Source organism: Ornithorhynchus anatinus, chromosome 2 (genome assembly GCF_004115215.2).
Source record: "Ornithorhynchus anatinus isolate Pmale09 chromosome 2, mOrnAna1.pri.v4, whole genome shotgun sequence".
NCBI lineage: Eukaryota > Metazoa > Chordata > Mammalia > Monotremata > Ornithorhynchidae > Ornithorhynchus > Ornithorhynchus anatinus.
The window spans coordinates 16469374-16486841 of NC_041729.1; the positions used below are offsets into that span (position 1 = coordinate 16469374).

Sequence of the window (17468 nt, forward strand, 5' to 3'; positions counted from 1 at the left end):
ATTTCCCCTATCCTCTATTACCCCTATCCCTAATATATTTTATTATTTGTCTCTCCCATAGATTGTAAGCTCCTCCCGGGCAGGGATCACTACCACCAACTCTGCTGCACTGTACGTTCCGAAGCACAGTTCGGTGCTCTGCACACGGTAAGTGCTCGATAAATATGACTGATGAGTGCTCTGGCACTGAGGAGTAAGATATCAAAGTGTTAAAGGCGTGAAGACCCAAGTGCTTAAGTGTCACAGAAGGGAAGAATAGGGAAGGGAAATGAGGGGGGTGGTTGGGGAAGGCTTCTCGGAAGCCAAATGATTTCAGTAGGGTTTAGCAGTTGGGGATAGTGGAAATCTGTCAGATATGAGTGGGGAGAGTCCCAGACAGGTAGGACGGAAGATGTGAGCAAGGAGTCAATGGCAAGAAAGACGTGATCAAGGACAATAAGTAGGCTGGTATTGGAGAAATGAAGTGTGTGGCCTGGGTTGTAGTGGGAGAGGAACAAGGGTAAGTAGAAAGGGGACTGCTGATTGAGTGGCTTAAAGTCAGTGGTAAAGTGTTTCTGTTTGAAGGCAGGGCAACCACTGGGGGCACTTGAAGAGTAGGGAAACGTGGACTGAAAGCTCTTTTTAGACAAATGATCCAGGCAGAAGAGTAAAATATGGACTGGAGTGGGGAAAGACAGAAGGAAGGGAGGTCAGTGAGGAGTCAAGGCGGGATACGACAAGCGCTTGGATGGCCGTAGTAGCAGTCTGTGTGGAGAGAGGAAGGGGAAGATTCTGGAGGTGCTATGAAAACACTGTGAAACTCCCTGACGATGACCACCCCAACTTAGAAACAAACAGTAGGAATTCGGGACCACCTCCCTCTGGGACTGTGCCACGGCTTGAGGGCGGGGTGGGGGGGTCTCCACTCCATGGATCGCAGTCCCGCTACCCCTCCCCGACCCCTGGCTCGGAACAGCCCCGACACCTTTTCTTGTCCTTGCCCCATCGCAAGGAATTTGAGCCGATTCCCTCCAAAGCCCGTTCTGTCGGCTAACTTCATAAGATCGCTCGCAGGGTCCGAGCCTGGACTGAGAATGAAAACGATGGGCGAGGTCGGCGAGCTCTGTTCAAAAATTGCTTCGAAGCTTATCATCGGAGGCTGGACGTACCTAGAAGGGAAAGCAAACCAGAAAGTCCCATCCTTTGACTTTCATGGACAATTACTGATCGTCCTGAAAAGATTACCTGTGTGGGAGAATTGACAGATAGCAGTTCCTTCAACCTAAGGACCACTTGCCCATTTAGCCACGTCGCTGAAGAGTTGGAGCAAGAGAGGCGGAGAGCAGGGTTTATTACAAGGAAGCCCAGATGGCTTATCTTGTATACTTTTACTTTAATGAAGTATTAATTCTTTCAAAGACCTCTAAATCAAGTCTGACCCATGCCATCTTTTGATAATGCTGTCGTATTGGCCAACGGTATGCGTTTGATTCCCATCAGACTGTAAGCCCCTTATAGGTGGGGATCTGGTCCTTGTCTTCTGTTCTACGATTTCCCCAAACATCTAGTTCAGTGCCTACACCCCAGGAAGTTTGATAAATGATGCTGACGAGGATGATGATGTGGAGAGTTACAGCCTGCCACTTCTTAGGGCAAGAAAAATCCCCCGTCATCATCGTTAGTATTTATTGAGAATCACCTAACCCACTTTTTTATGATATGTTAAGCTCTATGTGCCAGGCACTCTACTAACCATGGGGTAGATACAAGCTAATCGGATCGGACACAGTCCATGTCCCACATGGGGTTAATGGATGAGGTCACTGAGGCACAGAAAAGTGAAGTGACTCGCCCAAGATCACAAAGCAGATAAATGGTGGAGCAGAATTAGAATTCAGGTCCTTCTGACTTCCAGGCCCATGTTCTACCCATTAGACCACACTGTTAAACGCCATTACCCCCAGCCCACTGGACATGGCCCATCCCCATTCTTTATAAGAACGCCATTTTCAAATTCTTCAGACTTACTTCTCCCCCATTGTTACAGTAACGTAGTCAGTCACGGCTCGATAAACCCGGTCCACCCGGAAACACCGCAAAATGAGCAGCTTCTGGAAATCTGTGAGCGTGCTATTGTAACCCAGGGGGGTTGGGAACTGCTCCAAGGAATCCAGGTCGTACCACTGGGAAGAGACAGTAATAATAATCATAATAATGATGGTATTTGTTAAGCGTTTACTATGTGCCAAGCACTGTTCTAAGCACGAGGTAAGGATTACAAGGTAGTTAGAAGTCCCACGTGGAGCTCACAGTCTTCATCCCCACTGTACAGGTGAGGGAACTGAGGCACAGAGAAGTCAAGTGACTTGCTCGAAGTCATACAGCTGATCAGTGGCGGAGCCGGAATTAGAGCCCACGACCTCTGACTCCCAAACCCGGGCTCTTTCCACTAAGCCACAGCAAGGGGAAGCCAGGAGAGCCCGTATGGGCTGGGGGCTTGGACACTGATCTGTCGCTATGAAGGTGAGAGGGTCCCAGGGAGCGAGGACTCACCAAGATTCGCCCCACCCTGTCTGGCTGCCGGGTCTGGCCGCTTGGGAACAGAGCCAGTTCCAGTGGGAGAAGGCTGAAGAGGCAGCCACGTGGACTTGAGTTTCGGGGTGGGGGCTTGTCCAGCCAGAGGAGGGAGGTGGGGAAGGAGGAACAGTGGGGGAACCTTGGGGACATTTTCTTTACCTCCATCTCATCTATCCTGCCACTGACCCTTTGCCTACATCCTCCATCAGGACTGGACTTCCCTCCTCATTCATATCTGACAGCCCTCCACTCTCCCCACCTTCAAAACCCACCTAAAATCACTCCCCCTCCAAGAGGCCTTCCCTTCTAAGCCCTTTACTTCCCTTATCCACTCTCCCCCCTGCATTAACTACGCCCTTGGCTGTGTACCTCTTAGTCGATTCATCGTATTTATTGAGCACTTACTGTGTGCACTGCCCTGTGATAAGCTCTTGGGAGAGTACAATATATTAGAGTTGGCAGTCACATTCCCTGCCCACAATGAGCTTATAGTCTAGAGGGGGAGACAGACATCAATATAAGTAAATTACAGTTAAGTACATAGGTGAATAATTAATAATAATCACTGTGGTATTTGTTAAGCACTTGCTGTGTGCCACACACCGTACTAACCACCGAGTGGGAATACAAGCAAATCGGGTTGGACACAGTCCCTGTCCTACATCAGGCTCACAATCTTAATCTCCATTTTACAGATGAGGTAACTGAGGCCCCGAGAAGTGAGCTAACTTGTCCAAGTTCTCCCATGTGGGGCTCACAGTCTCAATCCCCACTTTACAGAGGAGGTAACTGAGGCACAGAGAAGTGAAGTGACCTGCCCAAGGTCACACCGCATTCAAGTGGCAGAATCGGGATGAAAACCTATGACCTTCTGACTCCCAGGCCCATGCTCTATTCACTGTGCCATACCGCTTCTATAAATATGAATGTGTGTGTGTTTGTATACCTATTCACTTATACCTATAAACTCACCTCCTTCCATTCCTCTTCATGTTCCTCCACGTCTTCGGGAAGAGATCCAAATTCATCTGGAAACAGTTCGCTAGCCCGGATGATGTCCTCCCAGCCCTGATCCGGCAGCCAGGGGAAAGGCTTCTTTTGCTTACTCTTCTCCAGGGAAATGTTTCCTAGTCACAGTGCGGGAAGATATGGAGAAACCCCCACCCAACAGGGTGGATAGGTCCCACCGGTAATAGCTTCTCACAACTGTTGAGCACAGATCTTGGAAGGAATGGTAATACCATTCCACTAGTACTTAATAAATGCCATAATTATCATCAAAATAAGAACTTAACAAATATCATTACCAGCTGTGATCAGGCTGCATTTCTCCTTTACCTTTCAGAAAGAAATCCAATTCTTCTTGGGGGACTCTGCCATCTGCCTGTTCTATCTTGACAGTCATATTAAAGGAGAAGAGTAGCTTGTGCCTCTCAAACAACCCTGGAGGGAGAACATCGGGTTCGATCGGTAAATGGTCTTCACTGGGACCAAATTTTGACCCGCGTGAAGTGTTCGGCGCGCAGGAGAAATTAAATTCTCAAGCGAATCACTTAATCTAGTCCCTTTTAATAATAATAATGTTGGTATTTATTAAGCGCTTACTATGTGCCGAGCACTGTTCTAAGCGCTGGGGTAGACACAGGGGAATCGGGTTGTCCCACGTGGGGCTCACAGTCTTAATCCCCATTTTACAGATGAGGGAACTGAGGCACAGAGAAGTTAAGTGACTTGCCCACAGTCACACAGCCGACAAGTGGCAGAGCTGGGATTCGAACTCATGAGCCCTGACTCCAAAGCCCGTGCTCTTTCCACTGAGCCACGCTGCACGAGCCTGGGAGTCAAAAGGACCTGGGTTCTAATCCCAGCTCTGCCACAGGTCTGCTGTGTGACCTTGGGCAAATCACTTAACTTCTCTGTGCCTCAGTTCCCTCATCTGTAAAATGGGGATTAAGAGTGAGCCCCATGTGGGACAAGGACTGTGTACAACCTGATTGACTTGTATCTAACCCTGTGCTTAGAACAGGGCTTGGCACATAGGAAGCACTTAACAAGTACCATAATTATTATTTTGTTGTCAAGGCCCCTGGGAATTTTTAGTAGAATTCTTATCTTCTCCCCTCATGAAACAGCAGGTTCCACCACTTAGCTTCTCTCAGAGGGACCACAGGAGGAAGAGTGAGGGTAAGGAGAAGAGAGTATGGGAGGAAAATTAGGAATCTGAAATCATATTTCCATGTTCATACATCTTTCTTGACAGAATCTATCGGTTCTAAATCCAGCTCCGCCACTTGCCTGCTGTGTGACCTTGAGTAAGTCATTTAGCTTCTCCATGCCTTAGCTACTTCATCTGTAAAATGCAGATTACATTACCAAATCTGGCTCCACCATGAGCCCTGCGTGAAACAGGAGTTGTATCCCACTACTTATATTGCATCTACCCCAGTTATCATTCTTAGCCTTACCAGTATGTCTTGTATAACCTTTTGCTAAATCTCTCATCGGCTGTTTGACGTGCTATACTAAATTTTTTCCCAAGTGAAAAAATTTTTAGTTTGGCAAGGATGCTATTAGAGAATTGGGATGACTGTCTGACCAACGAAGCCTGAATGGGAACAGCATGTCACAGAGTTGGTAGAAATGGTCTGTTGCATACGCACAGGTGTATATGAGTGGATACACTGGGCAGCAGTCGTGTCAAATCACCACAACATGAGTTTCCCTCGGCAAGAACGCAATATCCGTGGTATAGGAGAACTGGGTGTATCAGTCAAAAAATGGCTTCAGATCCCACCCAAAAATAACCCCCACGTCACTCCATCTCACTCACCCGTGCAGCCGTAATTGTATATATTGAACGTTAAAGTGTCCATGATGTTTCTCAGCCGCTTCAGAAGAATGGAGTCAGGCATCGATTTCCGAAGTGAAAAAGAAAAGACCTCTAAGAAGGCGGCCAAGGAGTACTGATACATCATATTGACGAGCGCCATTTCGGACAAAACGAAAAACAAGATGGCTCCCCTCTTGGCAGCAGGCCGGTAGCCATCCCGCAGTCTGTCGATGTCGATGGCGGTCCTCTCGGCTAGATTCAGCTTCTCTGACACCTGCAACGGGTGAATTACATGAATGTTTTGTAGTAGAGGGAAAATTGTTGCTTGGAAAGATTGAACTTGAATTTTGAACTGGGATGAACTGAAAGGTAACTCAGAAAGGTTTAACCCCCAGCCCCTCTTCCGCTTATTCCTTGTCCCCGTCTTGACTAACGCCTTCAGACTGAGGGGGTGTGGACAGTCTATATTATTAATTGAACTTTCCTTCTCAAAGTGAAGAAACTCCAGCTTTAATTTAAAGGCAAGGAGAATTCCAAAACCGGGAATCTACACTAAGATTCAGTTACGGCCAATGACAATCACTTGTCATGATGGAAGTTTGGGGGGAATCACGCCTCGTTACCTCAGTCGCTTTGGACTTGGTCTCCTCCAGAGTATGTACCAACTCTACGTTATCCAACATATTCCCCGTGGATGTGGCCAACTCTCGGAGCAGTGAGTCTTCCAAATCTTTCAGCAGGTTTTTATTTTCACTCGTTTCTTGGATAAGGTGTTCTCTTTGCTCCTCAAGTTCTCTTCTTTCAAATGCCACAATTACACTGAGTAGCTGATCTTCAAGGCCTTTCAAAGTGACTGTGGGGAGAAGAGAAGATTTTCCTGACTTCCAGTACTCCTCTAATGCCCAGGTAAAAGACGCAAGAGAAATGAGCCTCTAGGGCACAAACTCATTGTGGGCAGTTAACATGTCTACCAACTCCACTGTACTGTACTCTCTACAGTATAGACACTAAACAAAGTAAACATCCAATAAATACTTTCGATTGATTGATCAATTGAAACAGCACCAATAAACATTGGCATGGACAATCTTTGTGTGTGCCTGAAACTGCCAAGGATCCACCCATAAGTGGATTTAACCACCTGTGGAAATCTTCTTCTAGCATAAAGATCACCCAGTTGCATATATGGCAGTATAAACGCACAACACACACACACACACACAAACACACACTTGCATTCAAAATATATAAAAATATATATGACATTATTTTCCCTCTCTCCCTCTAGGTCATCCACTTGGGGGGAGCAGATGTGCCTAGGAGATGTCACCACTCACATGTCAATAATTTACCATCTCATTTCATTTCTGAAATCTTGTTAATCTTGGGCAATTCAGCAATGGAGCAAAACAAAATAAGGTAGAGGTTAAAATATAAGATTCAGAAATTTTGCGATATCTTTCTCAAATATAAGGACAACATTTTCATGGTATTTTTTTAAGCCCTTACTATGTGTCTAGTACTGTTCTAAGTGCTGGAGTACATATAAATTGATCAGGTTGGACACTGTCCCTGTCTTTCAAGGGACTCGGTCTAAATCGGAGAGAGCAGGATTTAATCCCCAGTTTATGGACCAGGATTTTTGGACCAGGGATTCTGCGGCCCAGAAAACTGAGGCCCAGAAAAATTAAGTGATTTGCCCAAGGTTACATAGCAAGCAAATGGCAGACAGTGATGAGAACCCAGATCCTCTGATTTCCAGCTCCATAATAATCAATGCTGCTTCTTAACCTTAACTGGAAATACACATGTACTTACCAGTGTAGTTGATAACCATAGCTTTTCCAAATACAGATGGGGAGTATTTGGGATTAGCCAATTTGGTGTTTAAGTAGAGTCTGAAATTCGAATCATAGTCGACTTCCTTGTCTCCCAGAATGATAAACTGCCGTCCCTGAGCATTCTTTATGTTCTTTTCTAAGACATTATCGATGACCGGATCGATATATTCATCAACATCTTGGAACAAGAAAGGGGAGCCATACTTTATAGCCATTTCCAACTGCTTGAGGAAATCGGCATCATTAAAGGAAGCAACCTGAAAAGCAGTAGAATCAGATTTTTGAGTTAAGAATTCCGGGAGGGCTGCCCGCTGCCAAAGACGAGGAAGCATGGCGGGATCTGGTCAAGGAGGGAGCCCAGAAGGGAGCCTACTGGAAGCCCATTGTAGGCAGGGAATGTGTCTGTTTATCTACATCTCCGCCCCTGTCCTCTCCCCCTCCCTTCAGGCTCGCATCTCCTCCTGCCTTCGGGACGTCTCCACCTGGATGTCGGCCCGCCACCTAAAACTCAACATGAGCAAGACTGAGCTCCTCATCTTCCCTCCCAAACCCGGTCCTCTCCCAGACTTCTCCATCACCGTGGATGGCACGACCATCCTTCCCATCCCGCAGGCCTGCAATCTCGGTGTCATCCTTGACTCGTCCCTCTCGTTCACCCCACACATCCTATCCGTTACCAAGACCTGCCGGTTTCACCTCTACAATATCGCCAAGATCCGCCCTTTCCTCTCCACCCAAACGGCTACCTTACTATTGCGGGCTCTCGTTATATCCCGGCTAGACTACCGTGTCAGCCTTCTCTCTGACCTCCCTTCCTCCTCTCTCGCCCCGTTCCGGTCTATTCTTCACTCCGCTGCCCGGCTCATCTTCCTGCAGAAACGATCTGGGCATGTCACTCCCCTTCTTAAACAACTCCAGTGGTTGCCTATCGACCTCCGCTCCAAACAAAAACTCCTCACTCTAGGCTTCAAGGCTCTCCATCACCTTGCCCCTTCCTACCTCTCCTCCCTTCTCTCTTTCTACCGCCCACCCCGCACGCTCCGCTCCTCTGCTGCCCACCTCCTCGCCGTCCCTCGGTCTCGCCTATCCCGCCGTCGACCCCTGGGTCACGTCCTCCCGCGGTCCTGGAACGCCCTCCCTCCTCACCTCCACCAAACTGATTCTCTTTCCCTCTTCAAAACCTTACTTAAAAATCACCTCCTCCAAGAGGCCTTCCCAGACTGAGCTCCTCTTCCCCCTCTACTCCCTCTGCCATCCCCCCTTTACCTCTCCGCAGCTAAAGCCTCATTTTCCCCTTTTCCCTCTGCTCCTCCACCTCTCCCTTCCCATCCCCACAGCACTGTACTCGTCCGCTCAACTGTATATATTTTCATTACCCTATTTATTTTGTTAATGAATTGTACATCGCCTTGATTCTATTTAGTTGCCATTGTTTTTATGAGATGTTCTTCCCCTTGACGCTGTTTAGTGCCATTGTTCTTGTCTGTCCATCTCCCCCGATTAGACTGTAAGCCCGTCAAACGGCAGGGACTGTCTCTATCTGTTGCCGACTTGTTCATCCCAAGCGCTTAGTACAGTGCTCTGCACATAGTAAGCGCTCAATAAATACTATTGAATGAATGAATGAATGAATTGTTGTATTATACTCTCCCAACCGTTTAATACAGTGTTCTGCACACAGTAAGCGCTCAATAAATGCAACCGGCTGACGGAAGAAAAGGAGCGTGCGGTGATAGGAGCGTGCAGTGAAAAGGGATCAAGAGGAGAGTTATCTGCACATTAGAAGTGGGGAGGAAACGAGAGCTCAATTTGTTGGGCAAAGGACTTGGGATTTTGGGGAGTGAGGGCCCAGCATCTCATCTACTGTGTGTTTCCTGGACTGCAACTCCAGACCTTGAGGGTCACCCATTGGGATTTTAACATCTGGAATATGTGTGGGAGGGTCATGTACTGCCAAAAGGAGGAACGGTCCCCCGTCAGTGGCCCCATGTCATTCGGAGCCCCCAAGACCCAAAAGAATCCCAGAAGAACTCAGCCTCACCCTCAAGTTGTTCTTTTCCTCTTTCCTCTTGATCCAGTTCAGCGCCTGCTGCTGCGGGTCAATGCAGAGAGGGAAGCGACTGGCTCGGGTGGTGAGGATGCCATTCTGAACAGAAAGCTCATCGGGAGGCAGGCCTTGGGAGCCCCACCTGAGAGTCAAACCCGCAAAACAGAGAAGCGTGTAAATCCCCCGCATATCTTTCCTGAAAGCAGTTTGCTCTGTTTCTGGTCCCCCAAACTCTGCAACTGATCGTCCGAATGTAGTGGAGGCCCAAGGTAACCCTGTCTGGGCCTCCTCGTATCTCCCCTTCCTGCCCCGACCCCACTCCACCCCTTGCTGCCAAAGCTGGTGGCAAAGTTGGTGCCAAAGTTGGTGGCTTGAGCGACTGATGGGAGAAACAAGGGGGAAAGAAGAAATAAAGATTGTTTGGCGATAGAAGGGGCTCTGAAGACGGGATTTCTGTCCTGCGAAAATCTGCTTGCGACTCTGGGCTGAGCACTTGGGAATCATTTCTGGTCTTTCCATCAAACTCTCCTCACCTCCATTTCTGCCTTTGTCTTAATAGGGCTTATAAAAGAGGAGGAATTATTAGACATTGGCAGAGAAGTGTGGGCTTCTATACTGCCTGTCCCATTAGGATCCCTGTCTCTGTGCAGCCCCATCAGGGTGGCTTCCCAGAACCAGGCTAGAAGCTAATGATCCCTTTACCTCCTCCCCTCCCCTGACTCTCCCCCATTTCCAAATGCCACCCACTCCCCTCTAGCCACACCACGCTTCGCCTTTGAGTGCAAGAGCTTCACAAACCTGCTAATCTCGACATCGTCAGTGAGGAGGCTTTCCAATTTGAAAGGTTGACTCAGGGGGATATTTCGTTTCAGAATATCTTTCTGCCACACCAGATTAACCATTTCATGCCGAAAATCCCAATTGAATGCCCCCTCGTAGCTCAGGAAAGCAGCGCAGAGCAGACAGTCCCCTAACAACTTCACTCTCCGATGCTTCAGTTCATCCAGATCTTTCATCCACCTGGCAGAGAAGAGCGCAGATACAAAGGTTGGGAGTCAGAGTTCTTCTCCCACATCTTCCTAGTTCTCAAAAATTCCTGAAAGATTAATATTTCTCCAAATATCTTTCAGGTCCTAGGGAAGTCATTGGATAGGCTGCCGTAACAGTAAAACTCTCTTGTCAATCAGTGGTAACCCAAGTCATGAGGAGTGGTTTTAATGCTGCCATGATGCCAGGCCCCTTAGTAAGTTGGAGTTTCTAGGGGAAACTTCTAAGAGCTTCTGAAGATTGGCTGCAATCTGCAAGCGTCAGCAGAAGGCAGAACTCCAGACAAGACAAGGATGGAGGTAAGCAGTCAATCAAAATTTAGCCACTGCTTAATGAGGTCTACCCCCAACCTTCCAGTTGGGGTCTTAATGAGGTATGCTTTCCAGTAGTCTGGTCGGGCGATTAATGAAACTAGACTTACCGGACATTTTCAGATCCCAAACCGGAGATGAGTTTGTCAGCGGCGATCAATCGCCTTTCCATGATTTCAGCTTCTTCTTGAAGCTGTTGCTTTTCCAATATGGCAGCCTCATACTTGGCTCCCAAAGCTTGGAGTTCTGCTTGGATTGCTGCCAACTCATTCTGTATCTTCTCCAGTTCACGTTTACTTAGAAAATAGTTCCTCTCCAGCCGGGCCACCTACATAGAATCCCGTGGAATGGAGGTAGAGTCAAATTAGGATTTTTTTTTTCTTTTAACAGAAACACTTAGCTTTTATGGTTGAATTGCATTTGTTCTACATTTCCAAATGAAGAACTTTAGTGGAAATTGTAATTGAACCCATTAAACCCAGCTACCTGAACTACCAGAACACAAAATTTCCTAACTGGTTTGTCAACAAGACAATTGGGAAGGAGCATTTCCAAGCTGAAGCAGAAAATTAAAATATGCTATGATCAAAATGATTTTTGCTACAACTATGGTAAGCAATGACCTCAATTTCATCTTCTTAATTCTCAATAAAATGGAAAGGGCTAAAATATTTTTTGCCACAACTGAAAAAAGTCTTAAAAAGATGGATTCAGTGAGAATTTAAAACAATAGAGACTGAAAGACTGGGCCTGAACTTTTGTATGAGAACAGAAAAAAGAGCAGAAAAGTGTTCAGGGATGAAATGATGAGTAGTTTATCTCCAGAGATTTTATGTCCTTTTTGTTCTACATCTACTTAAACAATTTCTAAATGCAGCATTTCCAAAATTTATTTTTAACTCAATGGTATTGAGCACTTACTGTGTGCCTCTAGAGCACTGTAATAAGCGCGTGGGAAAGAAGAATACGACAGATTTGGTAAACACATTCCCTGACCCTAAGGAGTTACTGTTTTTATTTAACCCAGCCAAAATGGGAATTATTACCGAGGTCTACGGAAGAAATGTTCATGTAGTTTATAATAAAAAACCTGGCAGGGGTTTTTTTTTTTGCCAGAAATGCTTTGAGGACCCCTCTCTCTAATTGCAACTATAAACCAGACTCTTCCCAACAATTTCTAGGAATCCCAGGAGTACCGTACCTTGTCTCTTTTGGGTTTAATTTCTTTAAATACATCACAATAACCCATTACTGCTTCGACGAATTTCAACATTCCCAATCCTGCTTTGCTAACTGCTTCCATTTCTTCAAATGTGGTGTTGAGATTCTTTAACAGAGCTAAAAATGAAGAAAATAACTGATGAAAGTGAGATGAGGTTTCCTTTCAATAAGGAGAAACAAGTGCCTTAGTAAAAATTAACATTTTGCCAGGCAACTTCCAGTCCGGTTGCACATTTGTTACAGGAGGGATGTACAGAAGAAAAGATTCTGTCTAAGGTAGGAGGACAGGAATATTTGAAGGCGGAATTTGGAACCAACCTTCAGAATAACTGGTAATCAGCTATTGGGGGGGTGGTGGTTTCTAGTAGAACAAAATTGATCACATAATATAATCATTCATTAACCTGAGAGATTCTGGACTTAAATGAATGGGGTGATAGGTAATTGAAGAACCTGTTCATTAGCTACTTATTCCATTGAGAGGAATCATCTGTTTTTTTGTCTAGACAGGGAAAGGCCCCATTTGAGAGAGAACACGAGATTCTGCCATCCAAGAAAAGGCTTCCAGAAAGATAGCAATACTAATAATAATGGTATCTGCTTAACACTTACTGTGTCTCAAGCACTGTTCTAAGCGCTGGGGTAGATACAAGCTAATCAGGTTGGACACAGTGCCTGTGGGATGGGGAGACTTAGTCTTAATCTGCATTTTACAGATGAGGTAACTGAGGCCCAGAGAAGTGAAGTGACTTCCCCAAAATCACACAACAGCAAGAGGCAGAGTCAGGATTAGAACCCAGGTCCTTCCGACTCCCAGGCCCACACTCTAACCTCTAGGCCACGCTCCTTTCCTAAGCATAGGAGAAAAGGCAGGGAGAGTGGAGCATGAGATATAGTTAGGGGGTGACGTCGGGAGCAGCAAAGAGTGCAAACTGGGGAGTAAAATAAATAAAATAAATCGTGGTATTTGTTCAGCGCTATGTGCAAAGCACTGTTCTAAGCGCTGGGGGATACAAGGTGATCAGGTTGTCCCACCTGGGGCTCGTAGTTGTTTTTTTTTAAATCCCCATTTTACAGATGAGGTAACTGAGGCACAGAGAAGTTAAGTGACTTGCCCAAGGTCACACAGCTGACTAGCGGCGGAGCCAGGATTAGAACCCATGACCTCTGGCTCCCAAGCCCGTGCTCTTTCCACTGAGCCACAAGTACCAGATGGAGACAGACAAAATGAAAGATGGCGAGACCTGGTGGAGAAGTCGAAGGCCGCACTAAGGAGCTTTGACTCGAGGCACTGGGAGACGATAGCCATTGGAGGCTTCTGAGACATAGAGAGGTTTGTGGCCAGTAATACTTCATGATGATCCAGGCTGCAGTAGTTGATAGAGTTAGTAGTCTAACAGCAAGATGATAAGAGCTTGGACCATGGCTCATTGTGGACAGGGAATGTGTTGTATTGTACTCTCCCAAACGCTTAGTACAGTGCTTTGCACTCAGTAAGTGCTCGATAAATATGATTTAATTTAATGAATGAAAGGTTGGGTGACATTGACACCAGAGAAGCAGCATGACCTGAGGATAGAGCATAGGCCTGGGGGTCAGAAGGATCTGGGTTCTAATTCTGGCTCTGCAACCTGTCTGCTGTGTGACTTTGGATAAGTCACTTCACTTCTCTGTGCCTCGCTTACCTCATCTGGAAAATGGGGATTAAGACTGTGAGCCCCATGTGGGACATGGACTGTGTCCAACCTGATTACCTAGAATGTAGCAGTGCTTAGAACAGTGCCTGGCACACAGTAAGTAAACGCTTAACAAATACCTTAAAAAAAGTTATGGAATCTGGGACAGTGAGGACGGTGGTGTTCCTGGCAGAGATAGGACTGTCAAGAAAACTGATACACTTAGGAGAAAAAAAAAATTGTTAAATATGTTGAGTTTGATGAGTCAGTGGGGTATCCAAGTGGAGATGTCCTGGAGGACAAGAGGAAACGTAGGATTGTAGGTGAGAGAATAGGGATGGAGAGGTAAATAAGCAAGTCACCCACAAAGAAGTGATAGCCAAAGCCATCTGTAGAGATGAGCTCCCCGAGAAAGTGAGTGTGGAGCAAGAAGAGAAGGGGATACAGAACAGAGCCCCAAAGGCTCTCTACACAATCAGGACACGAGAAAAAGAAGAGGAGCCAGTGGAAGGAATTGAGAAGGAGCGGAGGAAGCAGAAGAACCCGGTAAATATCGTGCCAGAAGAACCAAGGTCCGAAAGTGCTGCAAGGAGCAAGGAATGGTCCAGCGTAGAAGGCGGCAGAGTGGGCCAAGAGGATTAGGTCAGAGTGAAGCCCAGCGGTCTTGGCTATGAGGAGGCCTTTGATGACCTTGGAGAGTGCAGTCTCGACAGAGAGAAAGAAGCAAAGAATCTGAATGCTGTGGGTCGAGAAGAAACTTGATGGAAAGGAAGGGAAAGCAATGAGTGTAAACCATTCATGGAGTTTGGAGAGGAATGCGACTGGGATGAGAGAAATGGGACTCTCAAGAAGTCAAGGATTTTATTAAGTAATTGTTTAAAATTGGTGATGATTATAATAATAATAATGGCATTTTTAAGTGCTTACTATGTGCCAAGAACTGTTCTAAGCACCAGGGAAGATATAAATTAATCAGGTCGGGTTCAGTCACTGTCCCTCAGGAGGCTCACAGTCTAAATAGGAAGAAGAGGTATTGAATCCCATTTTAATAATAATGTTGGTATTTGTTAAGCGCTTACTATGTGCAGAGCACTGTTCTAAGCGCTGGGGGAGATACAGGGTCATCAGATTGTCCCACGTTAGGCTCACAGTCTTTAATCCCCATTTTACAGATGAGGGAAGTGAGGCACAGAGAAGTGAAGTGACTTGCCCACAGTCACACAGCTGACAAGTGGCAGAGCCGGGAATCGAACCCATGACCTCTGACTCCGAAGCCCAGGCTCTTTCCACAGATGAAGAAACTGAGGCCCAGAGAAGTGAAATGACTTGTCCGAGCTCACACAGCAGACAAGTGGCAGAGCTGGGATTAGAACCAGGTCCTCTGAGTCCCAGGTCTGTGCTCTTTCCATTAGGCCATGCTGCTTCTCATGTTGATGAAGAAAAAAACCTACGGTCCTTCAGTTAGCCAACACAGAACACCTATGCCAGCAGATGCCAAGTCAACTGACATTCTACGGTTAGCCTGCTGATCTCCCCTGGTTCCTCATGGCCGACCTTCTTTCCAGCTTCCTGCTGGTCTCCCCCCAAATCCACCCCACACACCAAGTCCGGGCCATTCTACCACTGGGTAGTGATTAGTCAGGGAGTCCTGTGCATGCCCAGGAGTTTCCAATAACCAACCAACAGCCTGGCTTCATTCATACAGATTTACCTCGAATGGATTTCACTTGGGTCTGAGTAATTGAATCAAAATCTATCTCCATTAGGGATCTCAAGAAATTTGGATCTGACATCATTCCTTTGGCCGTTTTCCAGTTGAGTTCTTTGTAGCCTTTCATGATCAAGATACACTCACAAACTGTCTGTACCTGCTTAGGGGGCTTAGCGAAGGATCTAAAAGAGAAAAGCACCGAGAAAGTTTCAGAGGCATACATGGTGATTATAAAGTCTCGTAGATATGCTTCAGAAAAAAGAATTCGGTCCAAAAGACTTGCATTGTGGAAAAAACTCCCCAGGTTTTTCTTTGTGCAATTAAAAACATCAGCAAATTCAATCAAGGAGAGAATGTCCACCATATAGGCACTTACACCTTTCCATTTGTGTTAAATTTCTCAGTGATTTCTACCATTTGTTGAAGATCAATGCCTATATTACTGAAACAGTCACTTTCTCGATCTCAAGTTGTCAATTATACCTCAAGTCAGAAGCTCCCTCCTCTTAAATAATATCCAACTAGATACCAACAGGACCAAGGAATTGAACTACATGGACTTAAAGTAATGCAGAAATGGAAAACTGTCCCTCTAGACTGTAAGCTCCTCGTGGGCAGGGAAAAGGTCTATCAACTCTGTTAGAGTGTACTCTCCCAAGTGCTTAGTACTGTGCTCTGCACACAGTAAGCACTCAATAAATACCATCAATTAATTGACTGAAAACTTACTCTTTGAGAGGAAAATACAAATCACCCATAAAAATGAAAGGCAGATGAAGCCATAAGGCTAGGCCTGTCAAGTAGCAAAGACGAAGTTCCTTAATGAGAAGTAGGAGAGCTGGGATTTACCCTTAATCTTGCTCTTTCACACGTCAAACTAGGAGTGCTGAGTGGGTTGCAAGAGATACTAGGGGAAGTAATGTTTTGTGGGGAGAAGGTCTATTTCGTAGTCCCCAAATGGAACATCTGTAGATGACTAAGTGGAGTTGGGGAATCCCGTTTCAGCGGTTTTTGGTTTGAAACACGGTTACTGGAGTGCACGAGTTGTGTAGGGGTTTGGAGAGAGAAAATCTGAAAGGATTTTCAGTCAGCATGACCTAGCGAAAAGAGCACGGACCTGAGAGTCAGAGCACCTGGGTTCTAATTCTGACTCTTCCACTTACTGCTTTGAGATCCTGGGCAAGACAATTCAGTTCTCTATGCCTCAGTTCCCTCACCTGCAAAATGGGGATTCAATCTTATCCTTTCTCCTATTTAGACTGTGAGGCCAGGCAGGACCTGATTATCCTTTATCTATCCCAGCATTTAGCAGAGTGCTTGACATACAGTAAACACTTAATGAATACTACAATTATGATTATTAATTATTACTATATTCTGGCAGAGACCCAGAGAACAGCCTGACAGAAATAAGCACAGCAGCCCAGAAGAGTCACTGAAAAATGCAAAACTAAGATCATTCAACGAATCGGTAATTACATGAAAGCAAAACTTTTCAGCACTGAAAAGTTTGCACACTCATGCATCTACTTACGTTTTCCTTTGTTGAGCATAAAACAGAATTAGCAGCTGAAGGTTATCTACAATCAATCTTAAACAACAAAAATAGATTTGGACCCTAACATGACGCATCCCAAATGTTTTCTGTGTTAAATAAAATACAATTTAATATTGAAGTTCCATTTTGTATTTTCCAATATCTCTGAGAAGCAAAACATTTCTTCAGGAATTTACTTGCTCCTTCTTAACATCCAAAAAACCTGGGTCTTTGGGTACAAGAAATAATCTACTTTGTAGTCTTTCCAATAATTAAATGATCTTGCCCCCTCCTATCTCACCTCACTGATCTCCTACAACAGCCCAACCCACACACTTCAGTCCTCTAGTGTCAACTTACTCCCTATGCCCCAATCTCGTCTACCTCGCCGCTGACCTCCGTCCCACATCTTCCCTCTGGCCTGGAACTACCACCCACTCTATATTCACCAGACCACCATTCTCCCCACTTTTAAAGAATGATTACAATCATATCTCCTCCAAGAGGCCTTCCCTGATCACATCCTCTTTTCCCCTGCTCTCTCTCTCCTTTCTGTGTAGCCTACGCACTTGGATCTGGGATCTTGGGGCATTAGATATTTGCCTCACTCAGCCCCACAGCACCTATTATTATTATTATTATTATTATTATGGTATTTGTTAAGCGCTTACTACGTGCCAACCACTGTTCT

General features: G+C 45.8%; 1 protein-coding gene across 5 annotated transcripts in view; it reads right to left on the reverse strand.

Moving 5' to 3' along the window:
- DNAH10 (dynein axonemal heavy chain 10) overlaps positions 1-17468 on the reverse strand; it is a 120682-nt gene that overhangs the window by 10160 nt on the left and 93054 nt on the right. For all 5 annotated transcript variants that reach the window (XM_029055375.2, XM_029055366.2, XM_029055348.2 and 2 more), the window contains 12 exons: positions 15241-15422; positions 11834-11970; positions 10743-10960; positions 10073-10294; positions 9269-9416; positions 7205-7484; positions 6010-6239; positions 5387-5660; positions 3895-3999; positions 3529-3683; positions 2008-2162; positions 965-1148 (listed from right to left, as the gene is read on the reverse strand). In XM_029055375.2, coding sequence (XP_028911208.1) covers positions 965-1148; positions 2008-2162; positions 3529-3683; positions 3895-3999; positions 5387-5660; positions 6010-6239; positions 7205-7484; positions 9269-9416; positions 10073-10294; positions 10743-10960; positions 11834-11970; positions 15241-15422 — 2290 coding nt within the window. The remainder of the gene's footprint in view (positions 1-964; positions 1149-2007; positions 2163-3528; positions 3684-3894; positions 4000-5386; positions 5661-6009; positions 6240-7204; positions 7485-9268; positions 9417-10072; positions 10295-10742; positions 10961-11833; positions 11971-15240; positions 15423-17468) is intronic.